This window comes from Amphiura filiformis, chromosome 5 (assembly GCF_039555335.1).
Source record: "Amphiura filiformis chromosome 5, Afil_fr2py, whole genome shotgun sequence".
NCBI lineage: Eukaryota > Metazoa > Echinodermata > Ophiuroidea > Amphilepidida > Amphiuridae > Amphiura > Amphiura filiformis.
This window is the reverse complement of record NC_092632.1, coordinates 50,360,427-50,381,225: the sequence shown is the minus strand read 5'-3', so window position 1 is coordinate 50,381,225 and position 20,799 is coordinate 50,360,427. Positions and strand designations below refer to the sequence as shown.

Genomic DNA, 20,799 nt, shown 5'->3' with positions numbered 1-20,799 from the left:
TCCTATTTCATTTTATTTTGGAAAACGTATTACACTTTTTGTGATTAACAAGTCTGTACAAACATCAAACAATGAAATGATGTACATGTATTATTGTAAATTGAGTATTTTCCGACATTAGACTCATTTCCTTGATCGTGCCACATATTCTCCACATGAATTTATTGATAAAACCATATTTTAACTTACTATTACTTCTTGGAATGTAAGATGTGGATTCTGTACTGTCCAATCTATGTTCTCTCCTTGAGGTGTTTTCACTCGTATCACAACTGGTTGCGATGACATGGTTCTTTGTTATTATTGGTATCTTATCATCTGATCAACAATCCAAAGATCCTGCAAAATGAAATTAAACTAAAATTGTTACATATTTCATGCTAAAAGTACATTTTTCATGCTATAAAAGTTTATTGAAGTACAGTTTGTCTAATTTTTTGTTCAAGCCATTTTGTTGTGTGTGTGTGGGGGGGGGGGGTGTATAGAGAGTTTGTAAGGCATTTTAGCATTAGCCATAGTATCAGCTAAATTTTGCATGTTCGATACCCCCATTTCAGCTTTTCATTTATATTTAGAGGAAAAGTGTTAAATATTGCACCTTGAGCATAAGAAAGTGTTTCACCGTGCAGTACCCAGCAAACACAATTCACAAAACATTTTTCAAAATTAAAAGGTTTGAGAAAAAGTGCAAGAAAACGTGTACTGTCTCGAGATCAGGGGTAGCGCTGGCAGGTTAAAACTAGGGGTCACAGATGACCCCTTAACTGACTTAAAATCAAAAACTTAGGGGTCAAATGATTTTTTTAAGGGTCAAGTGAACAATTCTCATGACGTAACTATGCTTATGCTCCTCAACCTCTGGACCCCCACAAGGTATTTATATTTGGAATTTTCATAATTTTTTTAATTGATTTTTGATTTTATCTATTTCATTAAAAAATTTATGTTTTTTCCTTTGTTTTACTATTATTTATATCAATTTTGCATTTTCTTATTTTATTTTGGTTTTTGATTTTATCTAGTTCATTCAAATGTATTTCTTTTATTCTTTGCTTTACTCTTATTTACAAAAAATGTAGTAATTTTGCATTTTCTTATTTTATTTTGGTTTTTGATTTTATCTAGTCCATTCAAATGTATTTCTTTTATTCTTTGCTTTACTCTTATTTAGTAATTTTGCATTTTCTTATTTTATTTTATTTGGAGTTTTCATAATTTCTTTTTTTATTTCTTTTATTTTATTAAAATTTATTTGCTTTATATTTTTGTTTTACTCTTATTTATTTTAATTTTGCATTTTCTTATTTAATTTATTAATTATTAGGTTTTTATTTTCATTATTTATCTCTTTTAAATATTGTTTATTTTATTTATTTACTAGTTTTCAGCGCTAATGATAGAATTGTGAATATTCATTAGCTGTTAGCATGTAATGAACCAATCACTGCCAGTTATTGAGCAATGTGAGCATATGGCAATAATGGCATACAGGCTTGATATAGCAAAGTCAAAAAATGGTCAAATTTTTTCTTTTTTTAGCAACCTATTTTGCTCAGATTTTGCCGTTTGGGGCAACAAAACAGTCTTATTTTAACAGTTTTATGTCAAATATACTCTATCCTGTGCTCTTATGAAACATGAAAAAGGTTTCATTTGTTACAGTAAATGAAAATTGATCAATTCCCGGCGACCATTTTTTTGTTTGTTGTGAAGATTGTCAGGCTTTCCGGTGACATTTTTGCTTTCGTCGTTGTAAATTGCTGTAATTTCCATCAATTTACTTACGAAACTTGGTGATCTTTGCAAATTCAACCATAAAAGTCATCATTGTTGATTCTTAATCTACTGTAAAATCAAGCACGTTTGTCAATATTGATGAAAACCAAGCTAAGAATGATGATAGTTTTGACATTGTTTCATTGTTTACATTACATGTTTTATTTGATCAGGAAAGTTAACAAGATGGCCCGGAAAGTCTGCATCATTCTTTGACGCACAGATTTTACTGAAACAAATTTATGTGCGTCAGAAGCTCCAGAAACGCGTCCATGACGCAATGACGCAGGTTTGCGTGACCCTTGCTCGAGATTGAGGAAGCCAAATCTACTATAGTCTGTAGAGCCATAATCAGCCTGGTAATTCAAATCGGCATGACAGTCACTGCGGATACTTGACTTTGACTGCAGAACTTGAGACTATGAATGAAGGACATATTCAAAAATCATGATTATTTTTTTGATCGAGAAATCTATCTACTATCCATGATGACACAATAGTTACGGTAGGCCTACTGTGTGGATTAGAAGATACCAGTGTGGAACTATAAATACATGTAACTACTTCAGTCATTCAATTGAATACATGAATACAAAAGCCACCTAAGTCCATGGGAAGTGATTTTGAGAGAAAAACCTGTGTATCATTTTAATTCCTTCAGTTAGATTTACCTGGTCAATATGGTAAGTTTTACATGCAAATGAGTGGATTAACCTGTATTAGGTATGACGATTAGCATTTCAGGGACTTCGTGGGGTTCATTTTAAATTTTGAACTTAGGTGGTTTTTTGAATCATATACAAAGACAACAATGTTAGAATGAGATTACCACTAGTAAGATAATACAAAATAAAGCGCACAGGTATGTATAATGTTGATAAGCATTCTGCCATGTAATATAAACCACACACTTTCCTTTATTAAACCCATTTTTTTTTCAAAAGTCGCTCTCTAGCAATGAATGTGTTACAAGTGGACTTTTATACATACTGGATTTTAATCAATGTGTTACACGACTCAAATCATGGAATTGGGTGATTCTTTCATACATGCTATTTTTCACATGCTCAATAGACACAGAGGATGAATTTGAGTTGTTCTTTCATACATATGACAGGCCTATGTAAAGGAACACTTTCCCATGCTTAACTCAATTTGGTTTAAGTATGGACTTAGGTGGCTTTTGTATTCATATATTCAATTGTCACCAATTTTCAAATTCAAACATATTAAAACAACTCAGTCTTTGTGAAGTTTAATGTTTCCGAAATTTATTTTGATGACTTCTGTATCTAATTACACCCATCAAATAAGTGTCATAGGGTTCTGCAGTAGGCCTACCGTACTTATTTCTTATTTTTGTTGACATTTTTGTTTACTTTCTTTTGACAGAAGTAATAATATAATTTGACAACTCATATCAATTGGTTAATCTTAAAGGGGGTAACTCTATCAGTTTAGGATATGGCTGTCTTCAAATTTGCATACAATTTCAAATATCGCCCCCACACTATGTGAGAAAACGAGAACATTTTCATCATAAATGTGAATACATGTAATTAGCACAATTAGCAAGCCAATAGGTTGGTTCTCGTGAATTGCATTATGGTCTGGCATCCAGAAACAACATTGTCATGACTGTGTCGTATTCCTATTGAGTGCTTCACCATACCACTACACCTACATGTAGTCCGAATAATCGGTCCCAGAACAAAATATTAATTTCTGACATGATCGTGTTCTGGGTCTGAACTGTTTCTTGATCTTGATGTACAAAAGAAGCACATTAGTATGGCCTTTTAATCCCCTATTCATGTTGTGTGAATCACGCCACTGTGGACCATCCTTCTAATACTTGAGTGTTTAGACAACCGGAATAGTTTTGACAGGCCTTTTGTCTATACTATGATCAGCTCTTAAAAGGGCATTTCGTGATCCACAGCCTCATCCCCCACTTTTCTCAAAAAAAGTTGAGATTTTTATAGTACTGGAAACCTCTGGCTACATAATGTTTATGTACAAAATATATCTTGCAGATTAATTTGTTTAGCAAAGATATCGTGAAATTTAAAATTACAACACATTGTCTAGACTATGGAGCAGTGTAATACACATATTAAATCATGCATAACTCGCAAATGCAAAATTGGAATCAACTGAAATTTTGGGAATAGGCTTTTTGCGTGGATATGTACTGGAAAATGTCATAAAAAGAGGATGCTAGGATCACGAAATACTCCTTTAATAGGCTGGAATTATTTGGTTTTTGTTAACTGCGCGAGTCAATAAAGTTCCAACTTACGCACGCGTAAATTCACAAAAGCTTGCATCATTCACGCGGAATTATTCGTACCTGCTTACTTACCAGACAGAAATAGGCCTACTCATACTGCGTATTGCTGTATGGAGCCAGACATAGTTGATCATTAGATCTTAATTTTTAATTATTAAGCTCGGTTTAAGCCAATTTGGCTGACTAGCAAATGTGTTAACTAAGGTTTGCCTTTCATACCTATAATTATTTGACTGACTGACAAACGCCTATGTACTATGTTTGATCTCTGATTTTTTAAGCTTACAGAATCAACACATCATGCATCGACATCAGGCTAGTCATGCTGATCAGATGGCAAGACATGAATCGGACATAATTTTCGGGTTATCAAAATTTTGGCATACCCCTGTTTGGCCGAGGGCCTCAGTGTCTTCTTCTATCACAGCTACGTTTAATGTTGTTGACAATATTGAATATATCATGCAAATTGAAATCCCACATAGAAACTAGGAAAATCCATCCTTCGGTGCATAAATGAATCCGGAAGTTGCCTGTGTTAAACTCATCTGTTCTGACACAGTTCGCTATTACATTGATTTCGTGTATGTTCGTAACGGTATATTATTGTAATGCGCACACTATGAAGAAAATGACAAAATGTAAACTTTGAGGGTGATCCATCGATAGAATTTATACAGGGTGATCAAAAACTTCGCTGAAATAACAGAATTTGAAAGTTTCTGCATCATGGTGGCATTTTGATTTTTGATGATACCCCGGATGATACAATTTTATTTAAAAAAAAGGAGGGCTGTGCAATAATTATGAGCCCTGGGGAGGGTAAAATGGGGGGGCAAGAAATTTTTGGCGAGCCGAAAGGGGGGCAAGTAATTTTTGGCAAGCGGAGAGGGGTGGGGGGGCAAGCGATTTTTGGCACACATTCATGGGGCGCCTTTTAAATAAAACCCGCTAAAAAGGCTTAGGAAAACGGTACAGAAACGCTTAAATATGCAAATTTTCCTGCTCGCTGTGCTCGCAACATCAACATGTATGTAGACCATTTAAGATTTGGAAATTGGGATCCCATGTGCAAGGGGGGGCAAAGAATTTTGGCGGGCCGAGAGGGGGGGCAAGCGATTTTTGGCGAGCCATTTGGAAATTTAACCCCCCCCCCCCCGGGGGGGGCTCATAATTATTGCACAGCTCCTTAGGTAGCTGGACCTAAAAAAAAGGAGGTCATGGATCGGGGCCCTCGAGTATGACTTTTAAAAATTTGAGGGTCATCGGATTTGACTTCCAACTTGACAGGCACATAGGCCTACCATCAAAGTTGACGGTGCACTCCACCGGAATAAACTAGTAAATATGTATGGTCGATTTTCATTTTTGTTTTTTGTATGTTTATATGCAAAGGGGGTGGGGGCAAACTGATATTGTTGCAGGCAGAGAGGAGGGGGGAAGCTGGGGGAGGGGCAAGCTGATCATTTGGCACCGGGCGTCGGGGGCGAGAGGTGGTACAAGCATTTTAATCCCCGGGTGGGTGGGGGGTAGGGGCTCATAATTATTGCACAGCCCTTATAGCTTAAAATGTCTTTAACACAGTTTCTTCAAAATAAGTAGCAAAATCAGTGATAAATTCAAAGTTGCTGTGACATATTGAATGAAAAAATGTGGGGTCTTTGGGGGTCTTAACAGCCCTACATATGCATACGCATCACCTCCAAAGTGAGAGTACCCCCCCCCCCCCCGGGCCCCGGCAGTCTCCATAAGGCTAATGAATGTCGATTCCCAGCTTCCCGTTACCTGACCCATTGCTGATAATTAATTATTTTCTGTGGGGGGGGGCACTCGACTTTGGAAATTGGAAGTGGCGGAGATTTAAAACTAAGGGTCTTTCGGTGAGAGCCTATACAACGAAAAAGAGGGGGGTCTTTCTGGACTGGAGAAAATCTTACCAAAAAAGTGGGTCATCAGTGAGACTGGAACTTTTGGGTCAAAATATAGTTTCAAAATTTCCAAAATTTTAAAAAATTTTTACAAATTTTAAAATTTTAAAAATTGTGAAAAATTTGAATAAACTTATAAGAAAAGAGGGTAATTCAGTGAGAGATATAGGACTATCAGCAATTTTCCCAAATTTTTTGATAAATGGGGGTCTTTTTAGTGACAGGAAAACAAAAAAGGGGGTCATTGGGTGCCAGAGGGAGTTCAGTAAAACGAAAGAGGGGGTCATTGGGTGAGAGGGAGTTGAAAAGGCATCACCCATTTTTAGTAAGCCCCCCTCCTGCACCGTCGAATTTGGACCTTTTTTGACCAAAAAATGATTCTCTTGCTTTTTTGGGACTTTTTTTGTATACTTTTGCAAATGGGTGGGGGGGGGGAGCTGACCTGGTTTCCTTAATTTTATTCTGTCCTGTTGAAAGGGAGTTTGAACATTGCAGTGCAGTGCACAGTGTCGGCCCCGATGACTGATGATAATGAGAAGGCAACCCCAATACAACATGGGCAAAATGGCGACGTGCATCGTGTTTGCGAAGAGCTCTCGTAGGCTGTTGCGAGTGTGTATTTCACCCCCATAAGCCCTCATGTGTTGTTTAAGTTGCTGAATGAGAAACCTTACTAACTATAGATATAATAAGTTACATATTGCACTGAACGAGAATTGCTAAAACTGCTTTTGAGGTTCAAATTAGACCTCGCATTGCAGGACTGAAGTACTACCCTATTTCCAAAATGGCGTCTCTGAACGTCGAAAGTTTGCGTCGGAAACTGGTTGCCTTGCAGAATACTCAAGACAGCATTCAAACTTTATCTCTGTGGATTATTCATCATAAGAATCACTATCGGCAGATTGTAGAAGAATGGATTGAAGCTTGTCGAAATCAACGTAAGTGATCAAATTCATCAAAATAATAATTATTATACATACATAAATAAACTTTTTAAGCTTACTGAATACTCACACTGCCACAGCACTGGTTTCATACTTTCCTGTTGCTAATTTCAAATTAAATTTGCTGCTTTGCTGCTCTGAGATGATTTTGCTTCACAGCGCAGTCACACCAGAAACGCTAGCAGTGACCAGCAGCAAGCTTATGCCCAGCGAGGTCACGTCACACTCGGTGTGATGTGCCCTGAACTCCCAATAACTTTCGTAAGCGACAGACAAATTGCAGGAAAGTGTGCCAATTTAAGCTTCCTGTAATATCTATTGCACATAACGTACGGCGAAGTCACAAACTTACAATAGGTATCCTAGGTGAATTCAAATTTGCCATCAAATTGCATCGTTTTATATATCAAATTAAAGCCCTTGAGTAAACTAAGCCAAAACTGAAAACCTTTTTTTCATAGCACTTTCCGTAGCAAAGTTACATCTTGTCAAAGATTGACTTTCATCAAAAAGATTCAGCTAGCAAAATTCCCCAAAACGGCATTTCGGGGTGTTTCTAGATCTTAGTCTCATGGCGATGGCAGCTTTTTTAATGGAACTGCTATCAAAATCCTCTAAAATTCCATGTGCGACTTGATTATCACCATAAAAAATCATATATTTGGGTCAAGTGAAGTATAGAAAACATATTTATGTAGGTTTCCTTCACCCACCTATTCTCGAAAAAAAATTCAAATTTCTATGTAAATATGCATTGTGTTGGGGCCCCGGTCTCGACGAATTCGCTGACTAGTAAATGTGTTAACTAAGGTTTGCCTAGGTTACCTACAAGTTTACAAACTTCAATTTGCACTTCAAATACTGCAGACCAGCTGTTAATTATTACCGATCCTGTAGAATAACTTACATAATCTTCAATTTCATGGAATCCCGTTGCTCAGAATTGCAAATGTCATTTTTATCTGTCAAATCCGCTGTGTATGTGCTCAGAGATTTTATGATATGCTCCATAAATCACAGCTGTGAAACTGACTTTATACCACTCGCTCGCTTTTAAAGCTAGCAGAAAAGCTTAAACCTCCGGCTACCTCGTGGCATGACGTCACACAATATTTCCTATGGGCTCCTTATTTATATGTAACCCGTTTTGTGATTGGTTGCAAACACCATTCATCGCAATCGTTAGCCAATCAATGAAGGCGACGGCCTTTTACGGTATGAATTAATGTGACCCGCCAGTAAAGTACGCCTAACCTGATTGGTTTACAAAAATAATTGGATATTTGCTAAGCCAGTCAGCGTGCTCGATGCTTAACAACCTGGTCGAGAGTTTTTTTTTTTTTTAATAAGCGAATTCACATGGTGATCCAGCGATCGAGTATAAATTCAGCATGACTTCTGCTGTAACAGGTGCAATAACAATACGTCGACACAATCAGTGACATTTACACAATACAATAATGAATTATTTATGACATGCATGGGCTGGATTTTACGATCGAGGTAAGGTTTTCGGCCTGTCCCTGCGTGAATATCGTGACTTTTCAGCATCAAAGATACTTGCGATGACCAGTTTTTTGCGGACACTTTGATAACAGGTAACTTTTATAGGTCATAGGGTAGAAACGATAGTTGTACAATTGTATGAAAATATACATTTTGTTATAGGCCTAAAATGTTTACAAAAATATATTGGTCCGTACGTTGTGCATGTATTCAGTTGTTCGACGTATACAGCAAGCTGATAGTGATATATCGATCACTCCATCGCTTTGCCGCGGCGGTAGCAACTTGATTGAACCGACAACTCCCAACAGTGCTACTAGTAGGTATCCCAGGCAAACCTTAAGCTGAATTTATACTCGATCGCTTTTGCAGAAAAGCGATTTTCACGCATGCTCAATGTTTACTTACATTTCCAGAGCGCAAGTCGATCAATCGATTCAAATCGCGGAGGCAAAAACGACATCGCTTTTGCAAGTTGAAGAAATCTCAACTTCCCAGCGATATCGTTTGACACGTGAATGCGTCAACCAATCATATGGCTCAAAATATGCTAAGGTGTCATATTATAACCATATATTTTGACATCTTTTTTTAAAAATAATAATTATAGAAATGGAATATTTGCTAGTTTAGTGGCAAGTTTAGGTAGTAAAGACATAGCATACACAATTTAAGTAAAATCCTTTCACTCTAAATAATAAAAAAATAAAAATAGCTGTAAAAATGCCTATTTTTACACTTTTATTTGTAACATGCCAAGAGACGCCTTTTTTCAACAGCTTTTAATTTTTTTTATGGATCCTTATAGAAATTCATGTGACCTGTTTTCCAAAATGGTGCAGTAAACCAATCAAAAAAACAGAAAGAGGCATTATGAATTATAAGTTAACAGATCAAAAAAAGGATTTAAAAGTTTGCCTTGCGTATGTTACTATTGTCTGTCAAACTTTTGATTGATTTTGAAGTCCCTCAGTTTTTTATAAACAAAGACTTGAAGCATAAACTAAAGGGAAAATCTATTGTAAATAACTTCATTTCTCCATATTATAATCAATTTGTAAGTGGCTGCCATCTTTTTGAACATATAACAATTTTAAAATTTTTCTTGAAATGTCTGTCAAATAGTAACATCACGCAAGACGGTGCTGTAATTCCTGCTAAACTAGGGGTGATACAGCTAATTATGCTACATGACATAGCATTTAGCTCCACCTAGCTTTGTGGCACTATCACTTTGTGAGGAGAAGCTTTTTGATGACACAATCCATTGTTAAGTGTTGTCTGTCAAACATTTGTATGCAAGTAACATACATAAGATTTGTATGTGTCTGTCAAAAGTAACATACGCATAATACGTTTAAAAAATTAAAAATCACTTGATGTTCACATTATGATGATAGTTTAGAGTTTATAAAAGTGTTTTAAAACATGTGATTTATAAACTGCATGTGATCTTTATTCAATTTCCCATCTTGAACTACTGTTTTTGCCAAATTATTATTCTGTATGTTACATTTGACAGACATCTTTCGTATGTTATGGGTTGACAGACACACATATTTTATTTATAACAATTTATCCTCCTTATTGTAATATTTGGACACATTTTTTTCCACAATCAGTTGCTGTAGGTCCTACACCTAAATAACCACAAAATACCTTATGTAATACTTATAAATTGTTATTTGATTGCAGAAAATCATCAAAATTGTGTCTGTCAAATATAACGTCATTTAAGGGCTAGAAAATTAAATTTGTGAAGTAAATGGTCTATAACTTATCTTTCTTTTAGTGTATTATGAGCGATATATGTGCATACTATAATTTAAACCTGGTTGGAGACCAAAAGAAAAGAGCTGGAAAAATAATTGTGTGTTACACTTTTATGACACCTTAGCTTATTTTGAGCCATATACAACCAACTGGATCTATTATTTTGCTAATTAATTTACCTTTCTCGATTTTTAACTTTTGGTGATAAATTAATTCAAAGCAATAATTATTGACAGCAACTCATGTTTTAAAAATGTATTTTGTGGCATTTAGAATATTTGAATTGTCGTCTGCAATCGCTATCGCCGTGATAAGCAGGCCTGGAAAAAATGTGGAAAGTGGGAAGCTCCTTCCCGGGAAGTTTGGAGGGAAATTAAGGTCCTTAAACAGAGAAATACATAAGAATTTGGAGGGAAATTTGTCTTTTTGAAGGGAAATTTTGATCATCTTCCAGGGAAATATTCATTTTTTCCAGCCCTGGTGATAAGTATAAATGCAAAAGCGGGCGATGCATCGCAAAATTTGGCGATTGCAAATCGCTTTTTCAAAAGCGATTAATCGCATCGCTCGGCGATCGAGTATAAATTCAGCTTTAGTTATCACATTTGCTATAGTGAGTCAGCCAAATTCGCAGACAATGTCAATGCATATTTACATTGAAATTTAAAACAACTGGCCGAAGAAGGAAACCTACATAAATATGTTTTCTATACTTCACTTGACCCAAATATATGATTTTTTATGGTGATAAGACAATCACACATGGAATTTTAGAGGATTTTGATAGCAGTTCCATTAAAAAAGCTGCTATCATAATGAGACTAAGATCTAGAAATACCCCCGAAATGCCGTTTTGGGGAATTTTGCTAGCTGAATCTTTTTGATGAAAGTCAATCTTTGACAAGATGTAACTTTGCTACGGAAAGTGCTATGAAAAAAAGGTTTTCAGTTTTGGCTTTGTTTACTCAAGGGCTTTAATTTGATATATAAAATGATACCGTTTGATGGCAAATTTGAATTCACCTAGCATACCTACTACTAGCACTGCTGGGAGTTGTCGGTCTGCTGGGAGTTGTCGGTTCAATCAAGTTGAATATAAGCCAACTTGGAGCGGTGCTGCTCTGACGATTTTGGAGCTGTGCTGAGCATCAAGAGTGGCTTACAGAGTCATGCCGCTACAGCTCAGCAGTGTGCCGCTCCGCTTGCAGACAAGTGCAAGTGACATGATGAAGCATCACGCTGAGCGGCAAGTGGCACAAAGTTAGCCATACCATACATGTAGGCCTTAAGCATCATATTCCGAGGAGCGGAAAGACACCAAATTGGTGTTTTATGACCTTTGACATTCTTTTTGTTGCGAGTGACATGGTCTTTCAATTCACGCCGAGTGTCCTTGACAGGCATGACTATGCTTCAGTGGTCATGAAAGAATTCAAAAGATAACCTCTGCCCCAATAATCCTGAGCTATTGTCTGAAACTGCTCCTCGGAAGATGTACATGTATCATTATAAGAACTCGGTCTTCAAATGATAGTCATATAAATGTCCAAAAGATAAATTACTGACTATCATTGTAGACTGAGTTCCGCAGTCTAGCACAAAGTGTGAAACCAGCATTTTATATGATCACATTATTGACATTGACTCTCACTCAGCTCAGCACAACTTCTTGTGCACTTGGGGGGCACTCCCATATATTGACATACGCAGGCTGGGAAATAAGCGTTGGACCAGGGGCTACTTTGTAAAAAGAAATAGCGTCTGGTTCACAGGGGTTTACAGGGAATTGAACCAGGCGCTAATCCGCGCTATTTTCTGGACTCAATCCACTGACAGTTTTCTGTGTCTCTGGGAGACGGTTGGGTGCCCTCAGGTGGCGACTGTCCCCTGACCGTCCCACTGGGGCGGTCAGGACCCTTTCAATGACGGCCAGACCATTGCAGTCAGTAGGGGCTAATTATAAGCTCCCTTTTTGTCTCGCCTGAACTATGTTCAGGATGGGACAAGTAATCACTATTTCTGTCTGTCGGGGTGTGACTGTGAGTAATCACTATTTCTGTCTGTCTGGGTGTGTGTGGGGGGGGGGGGATGCGCCTGAAAATGCTCACTTCCGGGGAAATTTTTGTGTGTTTAACTACACAACCTGGGACATCTGCCAACCGGTTGTAGAGACTATACCACCACCTGCACCCCTTCCCGAATTGTGTATGAACTTTGAAGTGGGGACACACGTACGCACATTGTGTGTGTGTTTTAATCGCAAAACCGGGGACAAAATGGCAGATTTCAAATTTAACATAGAATAATTCACCATTCGGGGTCATGATCCCACACCTGTGTAACATCCCCGGTTTTTTATTGCATTTTAAAGCTTTTAAGCCATAGGGGATGTGTCTTGGTGTGTGTGCTGTGTGTTTGTACGTCCGGAGCTGTATCTGGGGATCCGTAAGACCTATGGGGACGCTACTTGATGGGAGGAAGGATATCCAAGTTTGCTCCGTAACCGTATGTTTTCGGTGAAAAATATGCAAATTAACATAGCTAATTTAATTTGCATAATTAAGGTGGCTGTGTACTCTCAGACATGCATGTAGTCAAAGTGCAATAACTTTGTAATTATTCGCGCAAAACATATAAAAGTATACATTTTATGAAGGCAAGACATCAATAAATCTTAATATAAATACAGATTTGGGGTAAAAACAACAATTTTGAAGAAAATCACAAAAAAGTGAGTTTTTGGCAATATTTGTTAGGTACATCATAACAAAAAAACACTCTTTCCAAAATATTTTATTTTGTTTTTAGCTCAATCTTGAGGCTCCATTCCCAAAACGGTTTTTTTTTTTTTGATATTGGCCTTATTTTTTGAGATATTGACCATATAAGGCATCAAAATGAACTTTTTAAAATTAAAAAAACGCTTATTTGCATATAATGATGCCCAAAATCGAAAATAGACCAAAATATAAAAAAATGAGAAAACCGTTTCTTGAGTTGATCATGCTTTTTACGATGATCATATTTGCTTACCTATAGATGATGTATTTATTGAGTTATCGTGTACCTAAATCGTCATTTTACCGAGAAAATGAACACTGAAATAATGGCCGTTGAAGTTTAAAGTGGTCACATTTTGCACTTTCATCGAATCTCACAGGAGAATGCGACAGTTTTCGTTTTGTAACTTATATTACGTGAACATCGGGTAAATCCACAGCCCCTTGAGAAGTTTGAGCGAAATCCATTCATAACTTGATATTTAAATCGGGGAAATAACTTGAAAAACCACATTTTATCAGCTAAAACGGAGCCATTTGACCACTAGGTTTTTGTGCTTCCGTGGTGTTTCCATAAGATGCGCCACGCATGCAGATAAGCGTCAGCGTGTGCGTCAGCGATTTGTCTTGAATTAACAAATTGCGCGACACATAACGCGATTAGTTGTTATGCGTGTACCTTGCTGGTACAACAAAGATTTTCTTTCCTTTTCAATTTCAAACACGAGTGGAATAGTGAAATAAAATCCTTAAAATATTGCAGTTGGAGTTTACAAATCTGGATTTTCATTCCTTGTATTTATAAAAACATAACAAGGTACAAACATATCATAAAAACTCAATTTTGAGAAAGAAACAATGGCTAGAGTACACAGCCGCGTTAACCCTAACCCTACCCATGGTTTTTTGGCTATCGGAAGGGAAAGAAGGAACGAAAAAGGAGAGAAGATGAAGAAGAAAGTCACTTGGCTCCCCCGGGATTCGAACCTCGGACCCCTCGCATGCCACGCAGAAGATCCCCAGCATGTAGCTACACAGGTGACATTGGCCCGCCAAGCGATTCCCTGGGTATATATGACTTGGTCTGATTGCGTCATCAAGTCCCGTGGAATGCATGCACGCAGAGCGGTTTTAATAGTGAGCTTTAGTGAGTCCTAGCTCTGTTAGGGTTAAGGAGGCATATAGGAAAAATATGCATGGTCACTAACCCTAACCCTACCCTTTTTGGCTATCACGAAGGGAACAGTTAAGGAAAAAGGAGAGAAGATGAAGAAGAAAGTCACTTGGCACCCCGGGATTGAACCTCGGACCCCTCGCATGCCACGCAGAAGATCCCCAGCATGTAGCTACACAGGTGACGTTGGCCCGCCAGCGATTCCCTGGGTATATATGACTTGGTCTGCAGGCATGAGAATTTTCAGTTTAAAAACTGAATTCAGTTTTTTTTATAGTCAAAATTTCCGCAACTTTATTTAATTTCAGCCTGTTTTTGGTACTTTTTGCCCAATTTCACGCGCATTTTCAGTTTTTTTCAGGTTTTTTTAGGAAAGTGCAGTCTCATGCCTGGGTCTGATTGCGTCATCAAGTCCCGTGGAATGCATGCACGCAGAGCGGTTTTAATAGTGAGCTTTAGTGAGTCCTAGTTCTGTTAGGGTTAATGGGATAATCAGTGTAAATCAGTGCTGTACGGTGCAAAAACTGATTGAGGAGCCAATGGCTCCTAACTTTATAAATTTAGGCGCCCAAATTTTCCTCCCAGGTAAAAAATCTGAGGTGCCAACGTAAACTGAACAGCCACGTGTGTGTTGAATGTTCATAGCTGCTGTACTCTGATCTACATTCCCATTGAACGCTACATACTTCATACGCAGCATGTACAGTGTAGGCCTATATGTTTTCCAGGAAGTACCCATTGAGACATGATGATAAATGCATATTCATAGCATACATTCGTACTCTTGAATGCTATATTACATACATGTTTTGTGTTTTGGCGATTAAAAGCTTCAGCAGTTGGTCGCCATTGGCGCCAGGGATTGAATATTTAGTCGCCATCAGCAAAAATCTAGTCGCCAATGTGCCTAAAATGGTCGCACCGTACAGCACTGGTGTAAATTGATAGCGGAGTTTGTGGACAGACTATCTCAAGATCTGTCAAGCGTATGGTAAGGAAACCTGGTGACTGAAACGATACACACCTGCTGATCACCTGATTAGTTTTTCGGCGAAAAGTACACACATTTAGTTGTTAATTTGCATAATTTATGCAGAACGCTTAAAGCCATAATGTACGATCTTATAATATGAAATTGGTTAGTTTTTTTCAATTGATTTTTTGCATATTCGTAATGTTTACACAAGTCCCAACTTGCACCTAAATGGAATCGGCCAAATTTGTTGTCTTTGTAGGTCAACAGAGCAAAGTTCGACATATTATCATAATTTAAAAATTATGATAATATGTCCTCCCATAGATCTGCGTGTTAAAATAACCAAAATAACCAGTGGGGTTTCTTTCATTTTACCTTGTTATTTCAACCTTGGTGGGTGGGTGCAGCTTGGTATATATTCTTCCTCATATATGAGGAAGAACAAGTTTATTTATATTACGGTAGTTAGTGGGTCAAGGTCACCCAAGGTGGTCATCCAGGGGTCAAATTAGTAAAAGCTGTTTTTCTCGGAGACTGGGGGTCGCACGTTCCTCAAACTTGACGGGTGGGTGCGTCTTGACCGGGACAGAACAAGTTTGTATTGATTAGTGGGTCAAGGTCACCAGAGGTCATCTAGGGGTCAAATTAGTAAAAACTGTCATATGGGCATGAAACTTGGTGGGTACATTGTAGGTGCATCTTGACCTAGGACGGAACAAGTTTGTATTGATTGGTGGGTCAAGGTCACCCAGGGGTCATCTGAGGTCAAATTAGTAAAAACTGTTTTCCGCCTATTTTCTCGGAGACTAGGGATCGCACGTTCCTCAAACTTGGTGGATGGGTGCATCTGGACATCAGACAGAACAAGTTTGTTACGGTTAGTGGGCCAAGATCACCCGAGGTCATTCAGGGGTCATCTGAGGTAAAATTAGTAAAAACTATCGTAGGGCCTATGGGCATGAAACTTGGTGGGTACAGTCAACTTTTATAGTCAAATTTTTGGAAGGTCATTTTGGGGTCATCCGGGGTCACCCAGGGGTCATCTGAGGTCAAATTAGTAAAAAATGTTGTATGGGCATGAAACTTGGTGGGTAGGCCTACAGTCAACTTTTAGAGTCAAATTTTTGGAAGGTCATCCGGGGTCACCCAGGGGTCATCTGAGGTCAAATTAGTAAAAAATATCGTATGGGCATGAAACTTGGTGGGTACAGTCAACTTTTAGAGTCAAATTTTTGCAAGGTCATTTTGGAGTCATCTGGGGTCATCCAAGGTCAAATTACTAAAACTGTCATATGGGCATGAAACGTGGTGGGTACAGTCAACATTTAGAGCCAAATTTTGGAAGGTCCTTTCGAGATCACAAGGGGTCATCTGAGGTCAAATTAGTAAAAACTGCCAAATACGGGTAACCGCCTACATGTACAGTAGTACTTAATAATTCTTGATATGGGATTAAGTGAAACATTTCAATATGACATCAGGTATTTAGGTTGAAAAACATACTTTTTATGTGATTTTTACCCCAATTTTTACACAAAATAAAAGTAAATTTTAATCTTCTTCATCACGTAGCTGTGGGTTTGCCAATATACTGTGGATTTAAATGCATACTGTGACACTAAGGACGAACCTTCTCTATACTTTTATGAAAAATCCATCTCTGGCGGCATTTCAAATGATGAAACTCACACAACGCAATAATTGGCTTCAAAACTGCCGCCAAAGAAAGAATAGTTTAAGGTCACTCAAGCATAGCAAATCCTTTATTCCTTAATACAAGGATTGCTTCGTAACATCATAAATAAACGATAGAACAGGACACAACAAATATACTGCATAACATTTTCCAAATTTAACTTTGTGCTGAACGATTAGTAATTTTACAGATTTTCAAAATAGGTTGCTTTGTTAAAAACATGGAATTCACCATTTTTACGCAATCCTCTCTAACTTCTACTAGAAATGTCCAATATTTAAAATCTAAAAAATCTGAGAAAGCAAAATATATGTAGAACTTAAAATGCGAAACAATATGACCAACAGAAATGCCGTTCATACCTAAAAAATTCCAGTATAAATCATTCTGGGACACCCTGTATGTGGAGGTGGATGTGTGTGTGTGTCCGTCCGGAGCTGTATCTGGGGAACCGTAAGACCTACGGGGACGCTACTTGGTGGGAGGAAGGATATCCAAGTTACCTCCGTAACCGTATGTTTTCGGTGAAAAATATGCAAATTAACACAGCTAATTTGCATAATTTATATGAAAATCGGCATAAATTGATAGCGGAGTTTGTGGACAGACTATCTCAAGATCCTTCGGCGCATGGTAACGAAACCTGGTGGCAGGAATGATACACACCTGCTGATCACCTGATTAGTTTTTCGGCGAAAAGTATGCGCATTTAGTTGTTAATTTGCATAATTTATGCGGAACACTTTTACAAATATGGTAGGAAATCCGCCTTGTGGAGCTGTATCCGGGGATCCGTAAGAACCCTAAGCGCTATGATGATAAACTTGGTAGGGGGTAGCATGACCAGAGGATCTCAACCTGATTCGATTTTCTGCGCAAAATATGGTAATTAAATACCTAATTTGCATAATTTATGCATAACATGCAAAAACCTTTTATCTCGGAGACTAGGGGTCGCACGTTCTTCAAACTTGGTGGGTAGGTGCATCTTGACCCCAGACAGAACAAGTATTGGTTAGTGGGTCAAGGTCACCCAAGGTCATCCAGGGGTCATCTGAGGTCAAATTACTAAAAACTGTCGTATGGGCAGTGGGCACAAAACTTGGTGGGTACAGTCAACATTTAGAGCCAAATTTTTGGAAGGTCATTTCGGGGTCACTAGGGGTCATCTGAGGTCAAATTAGTCAAAACTTATGACTGATATTAATGTCACAATAAACTAGAGTACCTGCAGCTGTGAGAGCACTGTAGCGTACGTGAGAGCACCACCAGCATCAGATAGTGATGCTGTTTGACCCCCAATGACCCCATATGACCGCTGACCCTAGATGACCTTGGCTTGATCCCCTTTGACCTTTGATGACCTCAGTTTTATTTGATACATCCGTTTGAAATTTAGAAATCATTTTCCGCTATGAATGCTGGGAAGACATTGCAGTCCTCACAGGGAGTGGTGAAATCTTCCTGTTCCTGTCATATTGAGAATTTGTTATACCATGTTTAAGCCCTGGTATCAAGGATTCCACCCACCAAGTCTGCCCGATCGGACAAAGTGTGAAATTTCACCCCCTCCGTAATGACCTTTGACCTCGGTTGACCTCAATTTCATTTCGGGCATATATTCCCCTCGCATCAAGGATTCCACCCACCAAGGTTTAGAGCCCAATCGGACAAAGTTTGAAATTTGACCCCTCCGTAATGACCTTTGACCTCAGTTGACCTCGATTTTATTTCGGGCTTATATTCCCCTCGTATCAAGGATCCAACCCACCAAGTTCGAGCCCGATCGGACAAAGTTTGAAATTTGACCCCTCCGTAATGACCTTTGACCTTGGTTGACCTCAATTTTATTTCGGGCATATACTCGCCTCGTATCAAGGATTCCACCTACCAAGTTTGGGCCCGATCGGACAAAGTTTGAAATTCATGACCTTTGACCTTGACCTCCGATGACCTTTAAAACTACCCGATAAATAGCGCCTGCCTGGTACCCATCTATGTCTGAAATATTGGAGCGATGCGTCGAAGCGTGGCGAAACGCATTGCCGGACAGACACACAGAGCTCATTATTTTAGTACTACTAGTGCACCTGCTGCTGTAATAGCGCTGTAGCTATAAGGGCACCATCTGCATGATAGAGATACTTTTTGACCCCAGATGATGATATCAAATCAACCAGGGGTCCCCAGGTGACCCTCTCAGATTTTGATGAAATTCCATCAGAATAATCTTTTGTGGCCATAATGAACCCATACACAAAATTGGCCTCATAGGCCATGTTGTTTTTGAGAAATGGCCCTTTGAAGTTTGACCCAGACCCCCCCTTTTTGGCACTCGCGAGTGTCATTGGTGATTTTTACCAACTTGGGTAGCTTATAACTTCTTGTTCTGAACAGGTATAAAGCTGCAATGTTGCATTCTGGCTAACCTTATGTCATATTTTTAGAATCTGGCTCTAAATTTCAGATATCTGCTTTCCGTTTAAAGTTATGAGCACTCAAAGTTGGTCATTTATTCAACCGCAAGTGTGATTTTGTCATTTTGGGGGTCCCCTGGTGCCAAAAATATGTGGTCATATGACTCAAATGTCATAGATACATTGTCTATAGGTACATAGAAAACGACATGGCCTATGAAGCCAAATTTTTGTATGGGTTCATTGTGGCCACAAAAGAATATTCTGATGGAATTTCATCAAAATCTGAGAGGGTCACCTGGGAACTTGTCAGAAAATTGGTTGATTTGACATGGACTGACCCGATACTTTTTGACCCCAGATGATGATAGAGATACTTTTTGACCCCAGATGACCTTTGAACTCAGATGACCTCAATGTAATTTTTTCATGCTCCCTCATATCAAGTTGAAGCACAATAGGGCAGTTTAAATTTAGCCCCTAGATGACCTTTGACCTCAATTTTGTTTCGCACATATATTCCCCTCATATCAAGGATTCCACCCACCAAGTTTGAGCCCGATAGGACAAAGTTTGAAATCCATGACCTTTGACCTTTGACCTTGGTTGACCTCCATATAATGTTTTTCATGCTCCCCTCATATGAAGGATTCCACCCACCAAGTTTGAGCCTGATCGGGCAAAGTTTGAAATTTGACCCCTCCGTAATGACCTTTGACCTCAGTGGACCTCGATTTTATTTCGGGCATATATTCCCCTCGTATCAAGGATTCCACCCACCAAGTTTGAGCCCGATCGGACAAAGTTTGAAATTTGACCCCCTCCGTAATGACCTTTGACCTTGGACAACCTCAATTTTATTTCGTACATATATTCCCCTCGTATCAAAGATCCCACCCACCAAGTTTGAGCCCAATCGGACAAAGTTTGAAATTTTACCCCTCCGTAATGACCTTTGACCTCAGTTGACCTCGATTTTATTTCGCCCATATATTCCCCTCATATCAAGGATCCCACCAAGTTTGGGCCCGATCGGACGAAGTTTGAAAATTTGACCTTTGACCTCGACCTCCGATGACAAGGATTCCACCCACCAAGTTTGAGCCCGATCGGACAAAGTTTGAAATTTGACCCTTCCATAATGACCTTTGACCTCGGACGACCTCAATTTTATTTCGGGCATATATTCACCTCGTATCAAGGATCCCACCCACCAAGTTTGAGCCCGATCGGACAAAGTTTGAAATTTGACCCCCTCCGTAATGACCTTTGACCTCAGTTGACCTCGATTTTATTTCGCCATATATTCCCCTCATATCAAGGATCCCACCCACCAAGTTTGGGCCCGATCGGACGAAGTTTGAAAATTTGACCTTTGACCTCGACCTCCGATGACCTTCAAAACCACACGGTCAACATGCTTTTCCCGGCACCTACCCATGTCCCAAATATCGGATCGATGCGGCGGAACGCATAGCCGGACAGACAGACAGACAGAGACCGCTTATTATTTTAGTATAGTAGATAGAATGT

The 20,799-nt window shown here is 38.6% G+C and overlaps 2 protein-coding genes across 2 annotated transcripts in view; one reads left to right on the top strand and one right to left on the bottom strand.

Annotated features, from left to right (window-relative positions):
• The window catches only part of LOC140153311 (dual specificity mitogen-activated protein kinase kinase 5-like), a 99,776-nt gene extending 95,182 nt beyond the window's left edge, over positions 1-4,594 (bottom strand). Inside the window, exons 1-2 of the mRNA XM_072176037.1 lie at positions 4,456-4,594; positions 190-339 (exon numbers count right to left, since the gene is read on the bottom strand). Of these exons, the coding sequence (XP_072032138.1) occupies positions 190-288 (99 nt within the window). The 5' untranslated portion in view covers positions 289-339; positions 4,456-4,594. The remainder of the gene's footprint in view (positions 1-189; positions 340-4,455) is intronic.
• A 1,968-nt stretch (positions 4,595-6,562) lies between these two features.
• Positions 6,563-20,799, top strand: part of LOC140153310 (uncharacterized) — a 36,383-nt gene continuing 22,146 nt past the window's right edge. The window contains exon 1 of the mRNA XM_072176036.1: positions 6,563-6,938. Coding sequence (XP_072032137.1) covers positions 6,785-6,938 — 154 coding nt within the window. The 5' untranslated portion in view covers positions 6,563-6,784. The remainder of the gene's footprint in view (positions 6,939-20,799) is intronic.